Source organism: Seriola dumerili, unplaced genomic scaffold (assembly GCF_002260705.1).
Source record: "Seriola dumerili isolate Sdu_G_001 unplaced genomic scaffold, Sdu_1.0 BDQW01000068.1, whole genome shotgun sequence".
Classification (NCBI taxonomy): Eukaryota; Metazoa; Chordata; class Actinopteri; order Carangiformes; family Carangidae; genus Seriola; species Seriola dumerili.
The window spans coordinates 18568287-18591017 of record NW_019174323.1 but is presented as its reverse complement, the minus strand read 5'-3'; the positions used below and the strand labels follow the sequence as shown (position 1 = coordinate 18591017).

At 40.9% G+C, this 22731-nt stretch overlaps 3 protein-coding genes across 3 annotated transcripts; 2 read left to right on the top strand and 1 right to left on the bottom strand.

Annotated features, from left to right (window-relative positions):
* Nucleotides 1-159: 159 nt before the first annotated feature.
* Nucleotides 160-3893, top strand: mrpl27 (mitochondrial ribosomal protein L27). Its single transcript, XM_022743122.1, has 4 exons — nt 160-212; nt 1338-1466; nt 2244-2311; nt 2398-3893. Exons 1-4 carry the CDS (start codon nt 173-175, stop codon nt 2602-2604), a joined length of 444 nt encoding a protein of 147 aa, XP_022598843.1. The 5' UTR covers nt 160-172; the 3' UTR covers nt 2605-3893.
* A 2500-nt stretch (nt 3894-6393) lies between these two features.
* LOC111220135 lies at nt 6394-9493 on the bottom strand. Its single transcript, XM_022743121.1, has 5 exons — nt 9309-9493; nt 8501-8607; nt 7821-7910; nt 7541-7702; nt 6394-7003 (listed from the first exon to the last, which is right to left on the bottom strand). The coding sequence occupies exons 1-5, from the start codon at nt 9388-9390 to the stop codon at nt 6791-6793; spliced, it is 654 nt and encodes a 217-aa protein (XP_022598842.1). The 5' UTR covers nt 9391-9493; the 3' UTR covers nt 6394-6790.
* Nucleotides 9494-11461: 1968 nt separating this feature from the next.
* Nucleotides 11462-22232, top strand: LOC111220134 (ras-related protein Rab-37-like). The gene is made up of 9 exons (XM_022743119.1): nt 11462-11640; nt 17719-17829; nt 18809-18850; nt 19037-19103; nt 19212-19264; nt 19354-19419; nt 20242-20298; nt 20544-20620; nt 22117-22232. The coding sequence occupies exons 1-9, from the start codon at nt 11485-11487 to the stop codon at nt 22220-22222; spliced, it is 735 nt and encodes a 244-aa protein (XP_022598840.1). The 5' UTR covers nt 11462-11484; the 3' UTR covers nt 22223-22232.
* Nucleotides 22233-22731: the final 499 nt, after the last annotated feature.

Below are 22731 nucleotides of genomic sequence, written 5' to 3'. Positions count from 1 at the left end.
TACAATGTCTGGCTCCGCCCCTGATTAAGATTACCTAGATGTAACTTCTGAAGATATTCACACCGTATTTTCAGTAAAGTGGTTCGGTCTACCATCTTTCTTGGGGAATTTGAACGCAGCAAATACAACCGGATGTGTCGCGCGGAGTTTGACGTCAGTACTATCGTTCAAGATGGCGGCGCTGGTGTCCTTGATGCTGAAGCCTCGAGCAGGTATGAAGTGTTCATCTTAGTACTTTACACGCTGTTGATGAATTTACAAATTGTGCGAAATAGTTTTATTGCTTCTCACCATATTTGACGTCATTGCGTAAATAACGTCTCAGGCATTTTGTGTTTACGCGACGTTAAAATGCGTGTTAACGTGTCGAGTTTCTGTCTTAACACGCCAAAATAAGGCGAACAGTTCGTGGATCTCACAACAAAAAGTATTAAGCTGAGCTACGGCATCACCCTAAAGCCTGCAGCCTCCAGCATTTTATCCTATTCAATTTCAATATCAAGATCGGTCCTTTCCAAATCTGAGTGCTTGTAATATCACGACCAGCCATTAGGTGTCACTGTGCACATTCAAGCATAGAGATGGTTGACCAGCAAATATGAGCATGACTAATGCTGTATGTCTGATATTAAACACGGAGTTTCACATTGGACTGCATGTGCATCACAATATTTCTCCAGAGGAAAAGAACATCTGATCTTTTTATGGTTTCTACCATCCCCTATTTCTGGGACTCATTTTACAGATTAAGTAAATTATGACAGACAGGGTTCTGCTCTAGTCAACAGTGTTATGGAGGGATTTCGTCTGAATTACTCTTCAGTTCAATCTAGGGCTGAATGATATGGAAAAAATATATATGTTTATTTTACATTGTGGCAGATATTGTGATATGAGTCACGATTTCAGTTGGAAATTCTTTGAATTTCATTTTCACTGAAATAAAATGAATAAAAATGATGATGATGTGATTGTGTTGTTGGGGCTTGAACCAAACAATCATGTTCCTTTACGCCTGGAGAATATGATTTAGAAGCTGGAGCATCTCTCTATCAGCACAACACTATGGTCTGTTGTGACACATTCACCTTTATCAAGAAAACTGCGGCTCCTCTGATTTGGATATTGCACTTGACCACACTGAGATTCCGATAATTGCTGTCAAATACACACCGCTGCTAATTAATCCTGTTTGTTGTTGCAGGGGAAAAACATTATGAACATTTTTATTATCCCATTTTAATGGAGTTTGGTGTGATGTCATTGTTTACAGTATGTTTGAGTCAACTGGATGTTTCTGTGATTTCACATGAACTTCTTCGTGCTGCTGGGTTCAGGTCTGCTGGCGCCCGGTCAGTCCTTTCTGCTGGACTCTGTGAGGTTTGCGTCGAAGAAGTCCGGTGGCAGCTGCAAGAACGTTGGGAAAAAAGACCCCGGTCGGAGATACGGCTTCAAGAAACAGGATGGTAATTCCTACTTTGTTCAAAGTGACAGCGTCTCAGTGCCCTGTTATTTGTCTTCTCTTTGAGGCGTTGGTGTAGGCATAGTGTTTCTCTCCGCCCTCTAACTTTGGTTATGGATAATGTCACAATATTAATAGAAGAGCTGATGCACATGCATATAAAACAGGGTCACAGGAGACACATCTCTGTAATGAGAAATTCATGGTTTGGAACAGTAAAACCACCTTATTCCCAGCGAGAGAAGTTCATCATATTATTTCAACTCAGCAGAAGTTTTTCAGATTAACTTCCTCGTCAACTCAGTTATTAGAAATGGAATAAAACTTTCATTAAATGCAGCTGGGAGCTGTAGAAGCTGAATGATTCTGATGAATTCATGCACTCTGATCATTTGCATCCTGGTGGCACTCTATGTAATGTCAACTAGACTTGTGGCAATAATATTAATTGATTCATTTAGTCATTTATATATTGATTTTCCATTCCATGCTGAACGGAATGGAAATCAGTGAAAATATAAAAGAATAATTCATGTAAAGTTTAATTAATTTCTGCTTAAAGTGTGTGAAACAGTGTTAACAACCTCCAGGGCTGATTCATGAACCAACAACATGACCAGGGGCGGAGTCAGACACTGCCAAGATGGTGACGGTGAAGCAGCTCACTTTGAGCTTCAAAACTGCTCTTCAGAAACCTATGGGTGACGTTACAGAGGCGACGTCCATCTTTATTTACAGTCTGTGATGTTGATCTCATCGTCTCTTCCCATCTGTTCTCCAGGGAACTTCGTCCATGCCGGGAACATCCTTGCGACGCAGAGGGTGATGAGGTATCACCCAGGAGCTCATGTGAGTAGACACACCCTGCATCAACAGTGTGAACCTGATTCAGACCGAAGGGTACACCTTCACGTCTCGCACCTCCTCTCCTCCAGGTGGGGCTGGGAACCAACAGGAATCTCTTTGCTCTGGAGGACGGCTATGTCAGGTTCACCAAGGAGGTCTTCATCCCACCGCCACGCAGCCGGAAGTCGTCACGGATCATCCCCAGACTGCCGCAAGGAGCCGTGCTCTACAAGACTTTCATCAACATCGTGCCGCTCAAACAGGAGGGCAAGTTCAAACTGATGGACATGGTTTGAGACGGACTGGACTGAACTGGAACCTCATCCTTTTTTTTGTTGTTGTTGTTGTATTCCTGTGGCGGTCAGGATCAAACATCACAAGCACCCTGGAGGACTTCAGCAGCTCGGGCTTCTGTCTTTGACTGAGGTGATTTGACCTTTAGACGGAGCCGGTCCGTGAGGTCAGCTGTCATACAGAATGACTCGGTCCTCGGCTGCTCATGAGACACTGTCACACTTTGCATTTACAGTTGATTTGGTCGAAACTTCACTGAATAAAATACACACAGGAAAAACATTTCCAGCGTCACTTTTACAGATTGTCAGTCTCTGGCATCACTATTACAGTATTTTTTTTCTCCCATAGTTACTAACTATACAAAAAACAAGACATCACCAGATCGCTTTAAATCATGTGCTCCACCGGATTTTACCCCAATTTGTATCAGGTTCGGGTCCAAATTGGACACGTCACAGTCACGAAAACTTGATGTTGTGAAGTTTTAGAAAGAGCAGATCTGTTTTCTGCTCTTTGACAATGTGTTTTCTTTTTTTCAGATAATCCAACTGGTTTGTAAATGTTTTTTTTGGTTTAAGAAGTATGAGAAAATCTCATCCAGTAAACAAACTCCTCATAAATTAAATCTTTAATCCTTAAAAATGTATTATAAATTAAATCCCAGTATAGCTGAAAAATTCCAAATCACTAAATTTGGAGATACATGGTTATTTTTGGACATTAACGTATTGTTTATATCATTTTCTTGATCATTTGGATTTACAGGAAAAAAAGTGGTTTTCTTCTTCTTCTTCATTTGCTGCCTTTATTAGTGACATTTGACCGAAAATAAGGGGAAAGAGATGCAACAAAGGCCCCAGTCATTCTAAAAAAAAAAAAAAGTATTTTGTCTTCACAAAAAGAAAAGTATTTTCATGTCTGCTGTTTTAAAAAAAAAAGTGCAGTAGCCCAATCTGGACACAAGATGGCACCCCTTACATCAGGTAAGTATGAGTTTGTCCTAATGTTCATCAGTTGGGGTCCAAATTACACAATCCAATACTTTATAGATTGGATATATATATTATTATTATAAATATATATATTTGAATACATTTCACAACTTTTTAATTTCTTTGGAGATGAGCACCACCTCAGTCCTGTTTATGCAGATTTTTATTTTTGATTGTGATAATATAATTTATCACAAAGTGTGTGTTTTTTAACTTTAACTGTAATTGTTAATCATTTAGTCACAAGTGTTGAATGTCACAATGCTTTACAGGAAAAATAAAACACTTTATCTGTACTGTTGAAAAAGTGCAATAACAAGACACACCACAAGATGTTGCACAATCACTGCTACATTATGTGCTCCTCAGCTTGATTAGTGTCCAAACTGCATTAAATTGCAGGTTTATTTCTTCATAAATTGGTTTTACAGATAAAAGTACATTTGGAAAATAAGTTTATGATTGTTAAAAGTTAATCTTAGAAGATTACAGGTCTTCCTCCACTCAGGCTGTGGTATCATCCCTCTATAATATTTGTAGTGAATGGTACAAGCTTATTGGTGAGATATTCTGTCAGCATTACTTTGAAAAAGCCATCAGCAAAGATACAGAGATAAATGGGAGAAGATGTATTTCAGAGGTATGCAGAGGGAGTGTGGGTAACGCCTGGTACACTGTTTGGGAGTTGGAACGCCGTCATGAAGCAGAAGTAAAGATGGATGTGAGGAGTTTGCAGAACACAGCATTATAATTTATAATTCAAAGATGTTGGAGGGTGAATTGCTGTTCGCACTCCACTGCCAGATTGGATAACGTACCGGGGATAAACTCAGGAATTTCCATAAACCACGAGTGTAAGCGTTTGGAAGTGTCCATGTCTTTCCTTTTTATGAAGAACAAATGAGCCGTGAAGTTATTGAATAGCCGCTGGCTGTTGTGAGAGATCTGCATTCTTGCCTCTCAGTCCAGGCCAGTATCAGTGCAGGTCATCCTTGATGGATGCACAAACAGCAAAGTACAATTTTCACAGTTCACAGTACTTTGTGTTGGGTTTGTGTTTTCTGTGGCTAGTGTTTGATCTGGGTTAAACAGTAACCGTGAACTGTTGAACTTTCCCTCTCAAACTCAAAGTAACAGTAATTGGTAAAGTATAAGGGCGGGGCGGTTACACTTTAAGCAAAACCTGATTTTGCCAAACAGGGGCGCCGTAAAGGGGGGAAAAGTTAGGACGATTCTAAGGGCCCATGACTGACAGGGGGCCTCCCAAAAAAATAAAAAATATATATTTTCTTTATTTACCTTTGGGTAGGGGGCCCAATGTGATATTTTTTCATGGGGCCCAAAATCCCTGGCGGCGCCCCTGTTGCCAAATACGTCTCTCAGACGGATTACTTTAAGATTTTTAATTAATCCAGTACGACTAATATTTTTACTTTAATGTGTTTCTTCAGTCTTGAAAAAAGAATATTCTGCACACTGCTCCATTATCACGACTTACTGATCATCCAAGTGTTTCGGTCTCTCCAGACCTACGTCAAAAGGTCTTTAAGAACAGTTCTTACAACCATGATCTTAAATACACAGTGCTCCACCCATCTTGTGTGCCCAGGTGTGCGACAATTATTCTCCCGCGGGAGTGTCTTTCAATCATTGACGAAGGTCTAGAGAGACCGAAACATTAGGATGATCAAGACTGAGGCAACACTTTCAAACGCACCTGCATCCAAGATAAAATTCAGTGTGTAAGACATTTAGATGTACGAATATCTTCATTGAGAAAACTTTTGCTCTTTTTGAAATTATGTAGAAACTTGTGTAAGACATTTGGTTTTAAAATATTCAGTGTGTTTGTCAGTGTGTCTGTCCAAATGTCTCTACAACTAGTGGATGGACTGGCATGAAATGTTCAACAGGCATTCCTGGTTCCTAGAGGATGAATCCTACTGACTTTAATGATCCCCGACTTTTCCTTTTGTGTTTTTTTTAGTTCAATATCTCAACAATCGTTGGACGGATTAACGTGAAATTCGGGACAGGTCGTCATGGTGCCCAGAGGATGAACTACAATGACTTTAATGAAATATCTCAACATCTATTGGATGGACTGGCATGAAATGTTTAACAGGTATTCTTGGTTCCCAGATGATGAATCTTACTGACTTTAATGATCCCCGGCCTTTCCTCTTGTGTTTTCTTAGTTAAATATCTCAGCAATCATTGGATAGATTGATGTGAAGTTTGGAACAGATTTTCATGGTCTCCAGAGGATTAACTGTAATGACTGATGACTGATGAAATACCTCATCATCTACTGGGTCAATTGGCACAAAATATTTATACAGATATTCATGGTTCCAGGATGATGTGCTACTGACTTTAATGATGAATGAAATCCAAGTTCGCAGCTAGCTTCTGTAGCTCAGTGCAAACTCTCATTTAACATTTCTGTCATCATCAAAAAGTGAAGTATGTTCCTGGGATTACTTTTTATATTTTAAGACTAATCTGCATCCACCACGTCGCTTGCGATTAGAAAGTGAAATCTTCATAATTTTAACAGTTTTATTTAAAAGAGTTCTTGGCTTTTGGGGAAATGGTGTTCACTCAATCCAACTAAAGTCAATTCAAAAGTTCACTAAATTCAAAAGTTTCTGAAGCACAGTTTAGTTCTGGTTTCACCGTGCCTTTGTATAGAGGTTCTATAGGTGTTTGTCACTGTGAGGAATTATTAATCCTAATAATTGGATCATTTTGGGTGTCATTGGAGAGTTGTAGCATCCCATGTTGGTCTAAATGTTATTTCAATTGGGGATTTAATTGGTAGTTACATAAAAACTGTTACATTCAAAGACATTTAATAAAAAATCTAAGTAGAAAAACATCCTGATCCATCATTTGTCGAACCTTTAAAAATGTCCTCCCACTGCACCATTCTCGGAAAGGGTTAGAAATCGCACGGACAATCACAGATAAGTTATTCTCACCCTCGGGGAGTGTACAGCTCGAGTCAGAGTCATTATCATGAGAATACCTCTAAGAATAATCACAAAGATCTATCAACAGCTCTGACTCAAAGAACAAGCGTTCCCTTCCCTGAAACGCTTTTCTTGGCCCTGATGGCGTCACTCTCTTGGCTCTGACAACAGTAGCCCCCTTCCTTATGCCGAGTCTTGGCAAAGAGCTCCGGGGGCCATTAGAGAGACAGAAACCTGGAGCTCTGTGCCGGGCAGTAGGAGGAAGCCGGGCCTCGGAGCGCTGTGGATGGTTGACGGAGGTTGTGTGTGTCTTCGCTGAGGCTCGAGGACTCATCCTGGGGGCGGGTTGACGGGCGAACATCCGGAGACTGCAGACTTACAGATGAAATATCAAGGGACTGGTGGAGGGTTTCTTCATATGTTGGTGGAGGCTAAAATGGGATGTGAAAAAGGAAATGTGACATAGCAAAGGATCTAAAGGGGAGCCCCCTGCAATTTTAGACACAAAGAACAGTTTATTAGTCATGGGGAGGTACTATTCAGCTGGAGGAGCTTTCAAAACTCCAGAAAGAAAACAAGCTTAATGATTGCCATGAGGTTTATCTCAGCTTTGGCTTGAAGACTAATGATCTGGCCGGGGTCAGGGTAGGTTCGCCTGTTTCCCCTGAATCAGGAGCAGTTCAGATGGGTCCGACATGACGAATGTTTCAGCCGTTTGGTGAAACGATCGATCAGTGAGAGATCAGATTAAGAATGTGGTTTTCATCTCGCTACATAGCTACCTAGCAACGTCATCGATCACATGGCGTCTAAGTGTGTATGGGACTGACGCAACTGTTCAGGTTGTTGTAACCGGTGGTTTCCAGCGTCAGACACAAATCAATAAATACAACTTCATCAAACCTGAAAAAGAAAAGCTCGGATGTCGTGACTGTCCCAAACACATTTAACATCCTACAGCCGCTCACCTCATCGTGGCAGCCGCTGAGGCCGAAGCGCTGAGCGATCATACAGTGGATCTGCCTCTGCCTGTCCTTCTTACGAACGCTCTCGTACGAGGGCAGCCTCGGCAGCGGCCCCTCCATGTGGTAGTCATTCGGCTTCCCTATGACAAACACTCCTCCAGGAACCTCGATCACACACACACACACACACACACATAAACTAATAGTCTGATAAGACATTTGTAACAGCTGCACGAGACACATTTCACACGTTCACAGCAGTTCTCATCATGAGTCTTCTCACCTGCAGCCCGGCGGCTCCCTGGTTCACGGCCCCACGGAGCTCATCGCTGCCCATCAGAGTGAGTCTTCTGTGGTAAAGAGGAGGGTCATCCTCGGGAGAGAAAGATCCCGATTGTTGTCACCACAAAGTTTAAGTTGAGTCCATGTCAGTTTGTTTAAATTAAACTCGTGCAGCAACTGATTGTGTTAAAATAGCTCAACAGTGTTAAAGGTCGGTGTAATAGTGAAAGAAAAATAAACTATTAAACAAACTCTGCTATACGGAAGCTGAGACAGGCCATATTCGCGAATATTTTTTATCTCGTTTACTTTGTTTATTCCAATATCTCGAGATAATGGAATAATTATCTTGTTATCTCGAAGCTCCGTTGCCTTGAGACAACGGACCTTTGTTTTCTCACGATAACGGGATAATTGTTCTGTTATCTCGAGATAACAGAACAATTATCCCGTTAAATATTAGGAGGGCGGGGTCATGGCCGAGTGTTTGTTTTGGTCTGAGATGTTCTAGTGGAACATCTGGTCACTGAAATGGTTCTCGGTCTGCTCCTGTTGTTGTTGATGGTTAATGATCTCTACTTTTGTAAACTCCTTAGATTTGCTGTTAAAGTTAAAAACAGTAGAGTGTGATATAAGGGGGGTTGAAAACTGGAGGGATACAGAAGGTTTCGAGGTTCTTACTGAGTAGTGCTCTGTTGTGTAGGGTCTGAATCTGCAGCAGAGAGGATCCTTCCTGTACAGGACGACCACCAGCATGAGGATCACCAAACAAAACGCCACACAGGACACTGAGACGGAGAGAAACTGCACAGTTACTGCCACAGAAGAAGAAACTACATGTTATAGAACAACATAAAGGTGGGCGAACTAGTGAGATTCAAGTATAATGAATGGAGAGGAAATGAACTGTAGTTTAAAGTTGTATATTAACGATCTATCACCAACAAATTAGTGGCTGGAAAATGTTTTATTTCATCTTAAACTGATGTAAAATGTCCATTTATATATTTGTTGTTTGTAGATAAAATGCATCGAGATGTAAGTAAGTATATTTAACATTCAGATATAAAATTCAAGCCACTTTGGTCACAGACTATTTTGGTGACACTTATTTTAGTTTCATTTGAGGCCTCAAGTCTTAAAGAATAAAACTATTTTCAGTTCATGAGAAATCATCAAAAACACCTCCATTTAATAGTGTACCAACACATTAACCATTAAGACTGGACTGATACATGCATCATCAGACTGGACATACAGAAATCTTATTCAAACACCTCTTGTTTTAGTAAATACACTGTTCTTCAGTGGATATCTTGCTACACATCTGCCCTATACTGTTTCTGATACTGTAAAGTGTGTCAGCAAACTCAAATAAGCACAAACATTTTGATGTTTTTCCTCACTTTACACCAGTTTAGCACAAGATAGATGAATATATACGTATAAGGAAGATGAATTGTGAGTAATTAAAAAGTGCTGCACCTACCTGAAGCCACGATGACAGTCAGTAACTCTGGTGCCATCGCAGGGATCTCCCTCAGAGTCGTTTCCTCTCGGCAGTCAGACATTCATCACCAACTTAAAACCACATCACTCCTCTCTACTCCAGCTGGAGGAAAACAGCCGACACAGACCCACACGGCTCCAGGATTATCCAGCAGGTAAATATTAACACACATGTTGTCCAGCAGAAATAACTCACCTCGATCCCCCCCAGAGGAAGGAAATCTCAACCTGTGACACAAGCTCTGCTCAGCTGAGTCTTGTGCAGACTCTAGTGGAAGTTACTGAAAGTGACCTCAGGCTTTTTTTAAAAAGTGAATATTAATTAATAAGAGATGATTTGAAATAAATAAAAAGAGCGAGGGGGTGTGGTCAGTTGTGGCGGAGCATTAAATGGAAATAAGAGATTCATACTTGGACTGGAGAGGCACTGAGATTTTTTAAGCAATACAGCAGTTTTAAATACTTTAAAATGAAGATGATTATTATTATTATTGTTATTATTATTATTGTTACTGAATAGATATGTGTGTAAACAGCATTTTAATATTTATCTGGTTGAGCTGAAGACAGGTGTCATCATATTTTATAAGGTGATCACGTGTTTTATAAAATGTCTTTGACTTCAAGATGAATTTTCATCTGATTCGTTGTGAAGAACAGAATGGAGAGGACAGATTCCTGTTGCTGCATGTCTTTTTTAATAAATGGTTATGTATTATATTATATTTAGTTCAACACGTTTTAAGGAAGTCAAGTCTCAGTTGTTCATTTTTCTGACGGTGCAAACACTTTTATACATAATGCCTGATTTTGCCACAACATGAACATTTAATCACTGAGCCTCTGAAAAGATTTAATGTGTGTGAAAAATACACTATGAAAATATCTTAGAAAACAAAATGTGAAAATGTTAATAGCCAGCAATCACAGAAACTTCCTGAGTTTGAATCTTTGTTTCGTGACACGGTCAGCTTGTGTCCAGGTCAGTGCGTCCAGCACATGATGCTGTCATGGCTGACAGGGCGGAGTCGGTTGCAACAAAAATCAGAACAGACCACACAGCAGTTTGATTCAACTTGTTTAGTTCTTAATAAACTAAATATGCTGCAAATTTTGTCCCATCGCACAAAAGCTACAGTAATATTTCAACACGTAACAAAATAATATTTATATTTTTAATATATACAAGTTATATAGTTTTATAGTTTTGGAATTATTTCATTAGCCTCTAATGTTCTTATAATATATTTACCTGCTCTGTTTAACATTAGCTATAAAATAGATAAATTGTGCCTGTTTTCACTGAAGGTAGTTTCTATGTTCTACACAAAACACAATAATTGTTCTTTGATAAACAGTATTAAATAAATAAGTTATGTAATCATTTCTTTATTAAGTACTGTTTATCAAAGAATAGAATAAATAAATTGTGTAATATTTATTTGCATATTTATAATTATGTAAAGTAAATAAATTACAATGTATATTTTCCGAATATTATGTTTATTGAGATAAAAACTAAAAGTTAATGAGTGAATTCAAATGTATTTTTAATATGATGCAACCGTCCCATCTGAATTCCTCCACTCAGATAAATATAGTGACTGACATGTTGTATATATTCATCTCGTGTGAGTGTAGATAATTAGCAGAGACAGCTGTAAGTTTGATTTATAAAAGTTTGGTTGGTCTCTGAGTAACTGAGAGAAATGTAGAAAGTCTGCAGTCTCTCTCAGTGACACAGGTCAGTACTTTAATGCAGCATCTTCCCTCTTTCCTCTTCACCTCCTCCTTTCATCACCTGCTCGTCCTCCCATCCACACATGTCATTCTGAACTCCTCATCCTCTCCTTCCTGTGAATGGTCGCTCATCCTAGTCCTCATCCTCCGCCTGCTCCCATCATCATCTTCACCTCCCCCACCCTCGGTCCATTGTGTTGTGTGGCGTGACGCGGTTGAACGATCACGACATGCCTTTTAAATGTTAAGTGATGTAGGAAGAAGACCGTGATTCACTCCAGAGGAGAGGAGGGGCTTACTGAGGAGGAGGAGGAGAGAGAGAGAGAGAGAGAGAGAGAGAGAGGTGGTTTGGTATTTTTTTATTCTCCTCTCCAGGATCCTCGGTAGTAAAAGCGCGCAGTGGAGAGGACGACAGCATGGAGCGTATGGAGTCCATGGAGCCGATCTCGGCGTGCTACACCACGGCTTACCCAGAGATCCAGCCCGACAGCGGCTTCGGATCCAGAGAGACCACCGACAGCCAGGCGAAGACCCCACCAGCTCCGACATATGACGAGGAATTAATGCACAAGGTATGAAAAAAATATGTTTTAAACTTTGCAACACTGCTTCGTGCTCGGCTACGAACCAGCCCCGGTTCCTCCAGTCCGGGTATCCGGGTATCCGGGTATCCGCCCCCGTGCTGGACCGGGCGCTGCGCTCTCCGTGGTGCTGATCCGACACTTGGTCCGTTTCCAGCCTGGCTGCGCGTCACGTTTGGCCAAAACACACGTTACTGGCTTTCAGAGATGAGCTTCCTGCGTCAGACTGAAACACTGAATTCTTCCAAACCTGTCCTCATCTCTCCTCCATCTGTAAAACATAAATCCACTTCCGCTCTCAAATGAGCAATTAGACAAGGCGAGGCACATTTGTTTGTAAGTCACATTATCACACACTGTCATTCAATGTGCTCAAAGGAAATAAAAGAAGCATCTTCAGAGAAATAACAGGCTAAAAACACAGATTATAAAATTGATAATATGTCATTAGAGTCCAAGACTAAAAGATGAAATGAAGGCAGAGGAGAACAGAGCAGTTTCTAGCTTCTTTTTAAAGCCAGTTACAGTTCAGGCAGATCTGGTCTCAGAAGCAGCAGAGATTAGGCTGCGTGGAGGAGGAGTGACGTGTGCAGCTGATCTGGCATCCAAAACATTTCACCATCACTCTGCAACAACAACCACTCTCTCTAAAAGTCAGTGATGCTCACCAAAGTGGCAGAGCCTCCCTTCCTTTGTAATTAAGATTTAAAAAACTATTTAACCACCACTTACAACAGTCGGAGCTGAGTGGTGAGGAGCCTCCTACACAGAGGGCACTCCAGGTCACATCTAGGTCTGGCTGCAGGTGTGTTAATAGATCCGTATATGTGAAAGTAGCTGTATAAAGGCTCCAGAAGGAAATGTGTGAAGTCTGACGCGACCTCAGGGGTGTGGATTTAGAAAGAAGTGCGTTAACCAGACTTCTGTAGTCCGCCCCTCATCTCTGCTTGATGATACAGTATATGCCCGATTATGATAACCCAGAATTCCCCCACATGATATACAGTACCCCACCCATACACAGATGTATATATACGTATATATATGACTGACGGACTGACTGACTGATCATATCTCCACCATTGATCAGCTGAGTGCCTCGTCACTGAGTCGGGGTTTCTGACACAAATATATATACTTAAAAAGTATCGTAAAGTAATTTGAAGTACATGTACATATATACTGTATATATACTGTATATATATATATATATATATATATATATATATATATATTTACTTCAGGTTACTTTACGATACTTTTTAAGTATATATGTTTGCGTCACAAAGTCAAACTCAGGCATATATACATATATATACTTCATGTTAGTTTACAATACTTCTTAAGTAGCAGTACCACAGTGTAAAAATACTACATTACTCATCATCAATCAGCAGGGCCAGCTCTATAATCTGATACGACATTGACTGACTGACTGATCATATTTCCACCATTGATCAGCTGAGTGTCTCGTCACTGAGTCGGAGTTTCTGGCGTAAACAGGTTCTGTCAGCAGGTGTTTACAGGTGCAGCTGTTTACTCCAGCTGATGACGTTGCTCTGTCTCTGTAAATAAGCAGCTGTTTGCTAACACATTAGCCGTAACAATTTAAATAATCCCTGTGTCAAACACAAATTGACTAAATGTCGTGTGATGAGTTACAGTAACATTTATAATTAATAAATGTTCCGTGACTCGTTAAGAGCAGCTTATGTTCGGCTACGTTAGCGTACACACACACCAACAAGTAAGGGGTTCTGTGTCCGCTGACTTCCCTCCGGTGCTGACCTTTGACCTGTCTACAGAGGGAGGAACAAAGAGAAAGGAGATATGTCACATTTTATTATAACAGACTGCAGGAGCAGCTTCAGGTTCAGAGTGAGGGAGCTCAGTCACAGCTTGTGTTTTCATATCTGGCCTTTAGTTCATGATGTCCTACTTCCATTTAAGCATCTGTCGCTGGAGGGAATCAGTGCACACTCTGATTCCTTTATGTTTTAACGTATTTTTAACGTAATAGTTGATGAATTACTGACACATAATGATCAGAGCGTCGTGGTGACTGCTGATGCTGCTCAGTGATTTTAGCACAAGTTTAGTGAGAACTGAGTTTTTACCCGAAGGCTAATTGGTCCAAGGAGACACGAACCGAATGTAACCACTACACTCTCTCACCAGCGTCCTCTAACTGCCTCAGAGATGTGTGTGTGTGTGTGTGTGTGTGTGTGTGTGTGTCATGAGGGGAGCAGGTGCTTTGCAAAGGGGCAAATTTCTAACAACGCAAGCTGTTCTTTAAAAAATCAGGAACAGCGGTTCTTTTCAGGTGAACGACGTCCGTCCAGTTTTACTTTCCTGGCTCACTTTCTTTTTTTCTTTTCTTTTTTTTTTGGTTCTGTCTTTTACATTATCTCTTTTTACTGGGGGGGGTAATTTCTTTTTTAGTCATTACACAACGAAACAGAGCTCAGTCTTTGAGTGCTCTGTGGTTTTTCCAGTGGTTGGACATGGAGCTGAAATGACTCTGTGGTTCTGTAACGTTGTCCTACATCTGATATTAAGCTCCAAACAACAGCTCTATTGAAATCAATGGAGCGTTTATACTGTGATATACCATTCAATATCTTACACACACACACACACACACACACACACACAGAGAAGAAAATGTGGAATGGTTTGCCTTCAAATATTTCACATTTAACACGTAAAAGTGTTTTTATCATCAGGTTTTTATCATCATCCTGTTTTTTATTGATTCATTTCATTATGTTTGACTGTCTGATTTTATTTTTACTGAACCTCATTGCCCCCCAGCCGGCCCGGCCCCCCCCCCACCCCCCCCCATCCCGCGCCTCCCCTCGACCCGCCCCCCCCCCAGCCCCACGCCCCCCCCCCCACCACAAACTTTTGTTAAATACTTCTTATTACATTTCTTATTCATTTTTTACTGTTCGCACTTTGTGACTGTGTTTTGACAGGTGCTACTATAAATAAAGTTTAAGAGCCTCTCTACACATTACACATATTATATATAGACTATATGATCATTAACCTAATCTTATTCATTTTCCTTCCATCAGTATGTAGCCTGCATGAGTCTGTGTGATGCATCAGGCTGACTCTTGGAACAGGAAGCTGCAGTGATCTGCTCCCGCTCTGTGGGTTCAGATCCCAGCTGTGCCGCGTGTCCATCAGTAAATTAGCGGCAATATGAGAGACGTCAGGCTGAGTTAGATCCCAGCCGCGTCACGGGCTTCCTGTTCCCCGGGAGGATAGACGTGACGGTTTCTCTCCTCTCGGGGCAGCGTCAGGAGTCAGTTTACGACCACGATGGCCTCCATGTTTCTCAGTGAACGCTGAGCTCAGACAGGAGGAAGAAAAAACAATCTGTTTGTTATCTGTTTCAACACGTCCTCCACGTCTCATTCCCGAAACATCTGCCGCACTTTCACCTAATTGCCTCCAGTCTCCAGTGAGGTTTTATGAGACAGGCTGACTTTCCCATCTAACCTCTGTTACCATGGAAACAGCATCATATCCCCCCCTCTCTCTCAAACCACACATACATTCAGATCATCATCACGTGTACTGTGCATGTCATTTTACACACACACACACACACACACACACACACTCATGCTGGCGTTATGTTACACACTCTCAGTAAACAGGAAACAGGAAACAGATTCCATTAAGTCACAGATGAAATCATGATGTTGCTGCTGGTTTGTGGTTCGTGCTGCGTTCAGTGTGCACCTCCCTGATCACTCACTCCACCTTCAGGGATTCATCGTGTCTGTTGTTACGGCCCCGAGCACAAAAGTGTTAGCCATGAATAAAACATGGTGTATATCTGCTGTAGCGCAGCTGCTAATGTTAGCATTTCCATCTAATTATCTTACCAAGGGCGAGGAGCACATCATTAACCAACTAGATTAGAAGAAGAAGAAGAAGAAGAAGAAGAAGACTTTATTTGTTCAGCACTTCTCAATATAAAACATAGAAACATGTCAAAGTAAAATGTAAACAGATATCACACAATAAAATAAGATAAAACAGGGAACTGTTTCCGTTAATCTGCTTAAAGCACAAATTTGAATTTTACAAAGCGAATTAAGAATTAAAGTAATAGAAACTGGCATTTTTCTTGCCTTTATTTTGAAAGCCACAGTGAGTGTAATGTGTAAACATTCAACACTCAGCTGTGGACACTGATATCTGTCAGTGACGTGTAATAGCAATAACTGCCGGCTAGAAATATTCTCAAATAAAATAAAGATAAAAATAATCATTTTGAAATCTTCATAGGATCCAAGTGAAGCGGTCTGAACCCCCTGAGACCCCCCCCCACATTCTGCACACGGCTCCAACGCTCCAAAACCAGTCAACATTTTATTGCTTCACCTTTTCATCGCTGAACAAACATGAGAGTTTTTAAGCTGCTGCTTCAATGACTCCTCTCTCTCTCTCTCTCTCTCCCTCTCTCTCTCCCTCTCTCTCCCTCTCTCTATCACTCTCTCACTCCTCCTTCGTTCCGTCTCGACACTTGCACCTTCTCTCTCCTCATACGACCCTCTCTCTTCTCCCATTTAACCGGCCTCCTCCTCTCTCTCTCACCTCTACTCTCTCCCCCATCCCTCCTCTCGATCCTCTTCTCATTCTCCCCTTTTCTTCCCCTCTCGCTCTTTCTCTCTCTCTCTCTCTCTCTCTCTCTCTCTCTCTCTCTCTCTCTCTCTCTCCCTCTCTCTCTCCCTCTCTCTCTCTCTCTCTCAGCAGTGTATTTCATAAGCAGACTGAGAGACTGAGTCATTGAAGTTTTACCTGAGAGAGGCTGATATGAAAATTCGAGGACGTGCTGCTGAGGCAGGATCCTCAGTATATCTCCCTCCAGCGCTGAGACGAGACTCTAAAATCCCTCCGATCAAAGAGAAGCTGTAAAACCTGGAACTGTTGAGAAAAGCTCTAATCCCCCCCACCCCCACCCCCATCAGCCTTCATCATCCATAAAGCATTAAGGCAAAATTGTTGTGCAGTGCAGACGTCACTTTTCTTGCTCAGAATTTGGACGCAGACAGGAAGTGAAGACAGAGAGCGCTCACTCAGAGTTTCAGTTGTCTCGTCCTGTTGCTGTCAGTTTACGTCTCCTGGACTGTGTGTGACGTGAACACACAGGTGTTGTTGAATTACAGGTATGATGTAAGTTTAGGTTTATGTCTCTTAAATTCTGTTCACAATCTGTTAGTGAACATTTCTCCTTCTCTGAGATCATCCCTCCACCTGACAGGTGCATCACATCAAGATGCTGATCACACAGTATGAGTATTGCACAGGTGTTCCTTGGGCTGGTCACAATAAAAGGCCACTTTAAAATGTGTTTTATTTTGAAAAAAAGACCCTTATTATGTTCTGAAGTGTGGATTTCTCATGACTTGACGTCACGTCCAGTGACTAATAAATGTCTTTTGTTTTTCAAAATAAAAAAACTCGACCTGTATTTACAGCATCGAAACTCAAATAAGTCACAACAGCTTGTGTGTGTGTGTGTGTGTGTGTGTGTGTGTGTGTGTGTGTGTGTGTGTGTGTGTGTGTGTGACTAACTTGTTGTTCTGGACGTCGTCTCCTCCAGTTTGTGACTCACACTGTAATAATGCTTCTTATTTTATTCTTATCATTATTATTAATATTATTTTTATCTGTGTTGCTTGAAAGCAGAAACGTCCAGCGTGACGCAGACGCTGACTCACACCTGGACGTTATGAAATGGTGAAAGACTGACTCTGATTCCAGTCGTTTTTATTGCACTGGATCTGCTTTTACTCCCAGTTTACCTTCACATAGTGACGGAGCAGTTTGTCAGGAAGGTGAAGGTTAGGAGCCGTGAACTGTGGCCATGAACAAACAACACTCCTGCTGGGTGTGAGTGTGCAGGTGTTCCTAATAAAGTGCTCAGTGGCTGTATGTAGAGTATATATAGAGATACAGACTGGGTCAGTGTGTTTAAGTGTGTGTGTGTGTGTGTGTGTGTGTGTGTGTGTGTGTGTGTGTGTGTGTGTGTGTGTTTTCCTGCAGACGATCCTGGTCGGGGACAGTGGCGTGGGGAAGACGTCTCTGTTGGTGCAGTTCGACCAGGGAAAGTTCATCCCCGGATCCTTCTCTGCCACAGTGGGCATCGGATTCACGGTGCGTGTGTGTGTGTGTGTGTGTGTGTGTGTGTGTGTGTTTATGTGTGTGTGTGTGTGTGTGTGCTGTGTCGTGTGTGTGTGTGTGTGTGTGTGTGTGTGTGTGTGTGTGTGTGTGTGTGTGTGTGTGTGTATCTTTTACATATAATTCTTTTTACATATTTATCTCTCGCCGTGCAGTTAGTTTTGGATTTATTGGAAACCTGTGATGACACACAGAAGTCAGTGGCGTGCGGCGACTCTACAGACAGACACATATTAACATGAATATAAACTGAGTGTGATAAATAAAATGTAAAAGCTGCTCCACAGTTCACTCTAACTGTCGATCAAGGTCATTAGTAAAACAACTTCAACCAATCTGAGATGATAAATCACAGTGTCATTAGCTCGTCTTAGCTAGCTGCAATATCATAACTGGTGTAAGGACAGTGGAAGCGGAGTAAACAGCAGCTGGATTTGTCTGTAGCTAATCACCCATCAAAGGTCAAGGATTACCCACAATGCACAAACTGTAGATACAACAGCTTCTCAGATACTAGCTTCAAAAACTTTCTCACATCAAGGATCTAAACTGACACAAAGATTTTGTCTGATAGGATCTTTGGTTTTACATGTTTCATTACAGAAAGTGTTTGAACCAACACAATCACACATCCTGTCACTGTGTTACTTATGGATGGAATAACAGTGAAAATAAATGACCTCCAGAACCTGATTTTCTACCAATGAAAAGTGCACATTTGAAGTGGATGTTACGCTCTAGTCTTGGGGAATAAAAGTGCAACAGAAAAGTACAAGGAGGTTTCCGCTGGTGTGACTCTGCCTTTAATCTCGCAGAGACTCGTCGTCATTACAGTGGTGTGAAGGTAAACCGTAAACCTGGACGAACAAACGATCTGCCTGGAGAGAAAGTAACTGAGGTGTTTTTTATCCTTCGGTCTTGAGTCTCATTTAAAATCTGTTTCTGCTCCTTTCAGAATAAAGTGGTGACTGTGGACGACGTAAAGGTCAAACTACAGGTCAGTGAGAAAATCAGTCCCAGTGGAAAAACAAAAAGAAAAAAACTTGAAGTGCTTTCATAAGAACGGCCTATTTTTAGAGCGCAGACTGGTTTCATTTTGGGCACCAGTGTTGTAACTGAAAATTATAGTTAGCCATGTGAAACCAGGCCAGAGCTCCAAGTATAGCTTTGGTCTCTGTTTCAGATTTGGGATACCGCGGGACAGGAGAGGTTCAGGAGCGTGACACACGCATATTACAGAGACGCACACGGTGAGACACAAATCTACGTTACTACATGATCCACATGTACCGAGAGTTTACTGTGATGTTCGGGTGTGCATGTGTTGATTCATCATTTCTGTTGCTTCGTCTCCAAAGCCCTGCTCCTCCTGTACGACATCACCAGCCGATCATCCTTTGACAACATTAGGGTGAGTCTGGAGAGATGTGGAGATGAGTGGGTCAGGAGGAGGAAATAAAAACGATGCGTTCATGTGTCTGTCTGTCTCTGTTGTCTCAGGCCTGGTTAACAGAGATCCACGAGTATGCGCAGAGCGACGTAGTCATCATGTTGCTGGGCAACAAGGTGAGAGGGAAAAGCTTGAGAAGCTCAGCAAGTGAAGGGAAGAGTGCTGAGAAGTGACGTTTGGAGAAAGCTGAGAGGAGAGGAGATAAACACAAAGAAAATGAATCTTACAAATGAAAGCAGCTATAATTGATTGGCAGATCAATTGAACAGAGGTTTTGATGAGCAGGTCAATCAATCAGCTGCTAGGATACACAATGTGTTTGAGTGAGAAAGGCAAACTAAAATTATTTTTTGTTTTTTTCCATCTGTTTAAACAACCCCTGAGAGACAACCCCCCAAAGCCTGGGGGTCCTTTCCACAAATTAAAAAATTACAAAATTACATTTTCACCCAAAGGATTTTTTTTTGTCTCAGTTTCTGTGAGAAGAAAATAAGCTACATCTCTAGAAAAGAGAAGGAACAGAACAGTGATGTTATATAACTTGGTAGCACACGTACTTTGGAGAAATTAAAAATCACGTCGAGGGAAACATTAATGCTTTAAGTCTGATTTAGACTGGGGTCGTCCGTGGTGCACTTCACCCTCTTGTGGCCAAAGTCAGTATTACCAAAACAAACACTTCCAGAAAGACAAAAAAATCACTTGCCTCTTGGGGGAAAAAAATAGAAAAATGATCCTGGCAAAAAAAACAAAAGAAACAAATGTCCCTTTTCTTTCAGGGCTTCTGTAGCAACTGACAACGTGTCAGACTTTGTTTTGCAAACTAGCACATTTGCTGTGAGACTTAAATCTTGTAAAATGTAAATGCTCAGTGACTGAGATGAAGTGCTTTTGTTTTGTTAGATGTTCTGTCTTAACGCTGTGAATCTGTGTGTCAGGCCGACATGAGCGGTGAGAGAGCGATCAGGAGAGACGAAGGAGAGAGGCTGGCCAGAGTGAGTGATCTCTTCACTGACGTGCTTTCTGTTGTTTATGCAACAATACATTTACTGCAGCTGTATCAGTGGGATATTTGCATCTGGTCCAACATTTCATTTGAATGGATGTAAATACGACACAGCTCAGAGACCTTTAGTCAAGCTGAAATTCTCTGATGCTAAATGGTCTTAAATATAATAAACTGACATTAGACATGAATATAAAAGACTATAAACTGTTGTTTCTCCTCTTCGTGTCGCAGGAATATTCAGTTCCCTTCATGGAGACCAGTGCCAAGACTGGAGTGAACGTAGAGCTGGCCTTCACCGCCGTGGCCAAGTATGAGACTGTGTTTTAACACTAACTCTCTGCACACAACAACGTCTCCATCTTCTCTTCACTCTACATTAAACAGCCTCTAATTATATTATTCATTTGACCGCGGCTTCCTGAATTATCATCAATATGTAACTGATATATATATAATACAGACTTCAATCTAATAAGAGGCTACTTTGAAAAAGATCATATAATATATAATATAATAATCCATATTATTGCACTATAACTCATTAAGCTTGAGCTGAAGCATATTTCTAGATTATTGATTATTTATTATTATAAATAATCTAATAACTCAGTGCTTCATCAGAAATTTCACTATTTTCTCATTTGTTACAGTTTCAAATCATTTTTATTGACTCATTAATAGAGATGTAATTAATGTATTTTTCATTAAATTGATTAATTAATTAATAATTAATTAGTGGACCTTAACCAAGGAATTTCAAATTAACTTAATTTAAAAAAAACTAATTTTACCCCATAAAAATAATTTATTCCATACAGAAAAAAACTATAATATATGTTGCAACCAATGTATTAATGTATGATACTGAACATGAATCACTTATAATATAATTAATTTTCACCTGAAAATATTTATCATAATGTAATGAACCTAAATCATATTACAATAATAATGATCACATTGATTTCTTTAAACAAAACATCATAAACCACTGATTTATATCAATGTGATTACATGAGGAATATTATATAAACTTGTTTATTTACTTTATTAACAATTTTTCTTAGAGTTTTACTTTTATAATCAAAACTGTTTTAATTTACATGAGAGAAGATTTAGCAATTAACATGAATATGTAACTGTGGAGCCACGAAGACAAGGGAAGAATTATTAACACATGGAGTCGACAACAGTCAAAAGGAGCTACAACATAAGGGAGATTAAAAAGATCCAGTCTGGAAAACTCAAAGTACAGTAAGTAACTACAGACAGAGGGAGACACAGGTGCAACACATGAGGGCAGAGCAGGTAATCACAGAGGCCGGAAACACACGGGGCAGGAAGTAAAACAGCAAGAGACGCTTAACGAAACTCGTTTCAAAATAAAACGGGAAATAACAGAGTCAGGGCAGTAACACAGGCACAGGGGCAAATCATGACAGAAATTATTTATAAAAAACATTTTGCTCATTTTTCTTCTTTCCCTAACACTGTTCAGACTGAACCACTCCTTATTCTGCAGATGGTTTTTTCATGTTTCTATAAACATAAAATAATAAACTAACAAAACAAAGTGTTTGTTCTTGCCACAAAAGTTTTTCCTGACCACGATGTCAAATCCTCTAAACAACAGTTTTAGGTCAGCAGCTCTTTAAAGCAGGGAAGCACAGCTGGCTTTACAGACGGTTGTTCTCACACCAACAACAACACACTTTAAAATCCAGATAACATCAGCTGGCCGTGGTCAGGCAGGAACCTCCATGTCACCAGAGGTGGATGACACAAACTCTGTTCTGTTCCTCAGGGAGCTGAAGCACCGAGCCGTCCAGCACCCGAGTCAGCCCAAGTTCCAGATCCACGAATACATCGAAGCACAGAAGGAGAAGTCAGGCTGCTGCAGCTACTTCTAGACCTGATCTAACCCCCCCCCCCCCCCTCCTCCCACCGCTCAGGGTGAACAGACTGTCCGAGACGCACCGGGGGCGACCGAGTGGGAGTATTTTGGGAACTCACCGCTGTTCCCAAAATAAGATGCTGCCGTTCATTCAAGACTGAAAACCAAACGTAGATCAGAGGACAAACCAAACTACAGCAGGGTCCCCCACCTCTTCAGAATGACTCATCAAATCATGTGAGAGTACAGCCTTACAGTGTGCTGTTTGCTTTCTTTATGAGAGTGAGATGAGAGAGTGTTGAACACAGAGCTGGAGTCAGGACGTGGTTCTAGCTTAGCATACAGACTGAAGGTAGGAGGACACATCTGGTCCAGCCCCCCCCGTTATCGAACCCCCCGAGATGAACTGTTAAAATACAGCAAAATGCAAAGCTTTATACAAATAGATTTGTTCTTAAGTCACGTTAACAAGTTATTTAAGATCATTTGTGTCATTCTTATCATATATATTGCTAACGTCAGCAT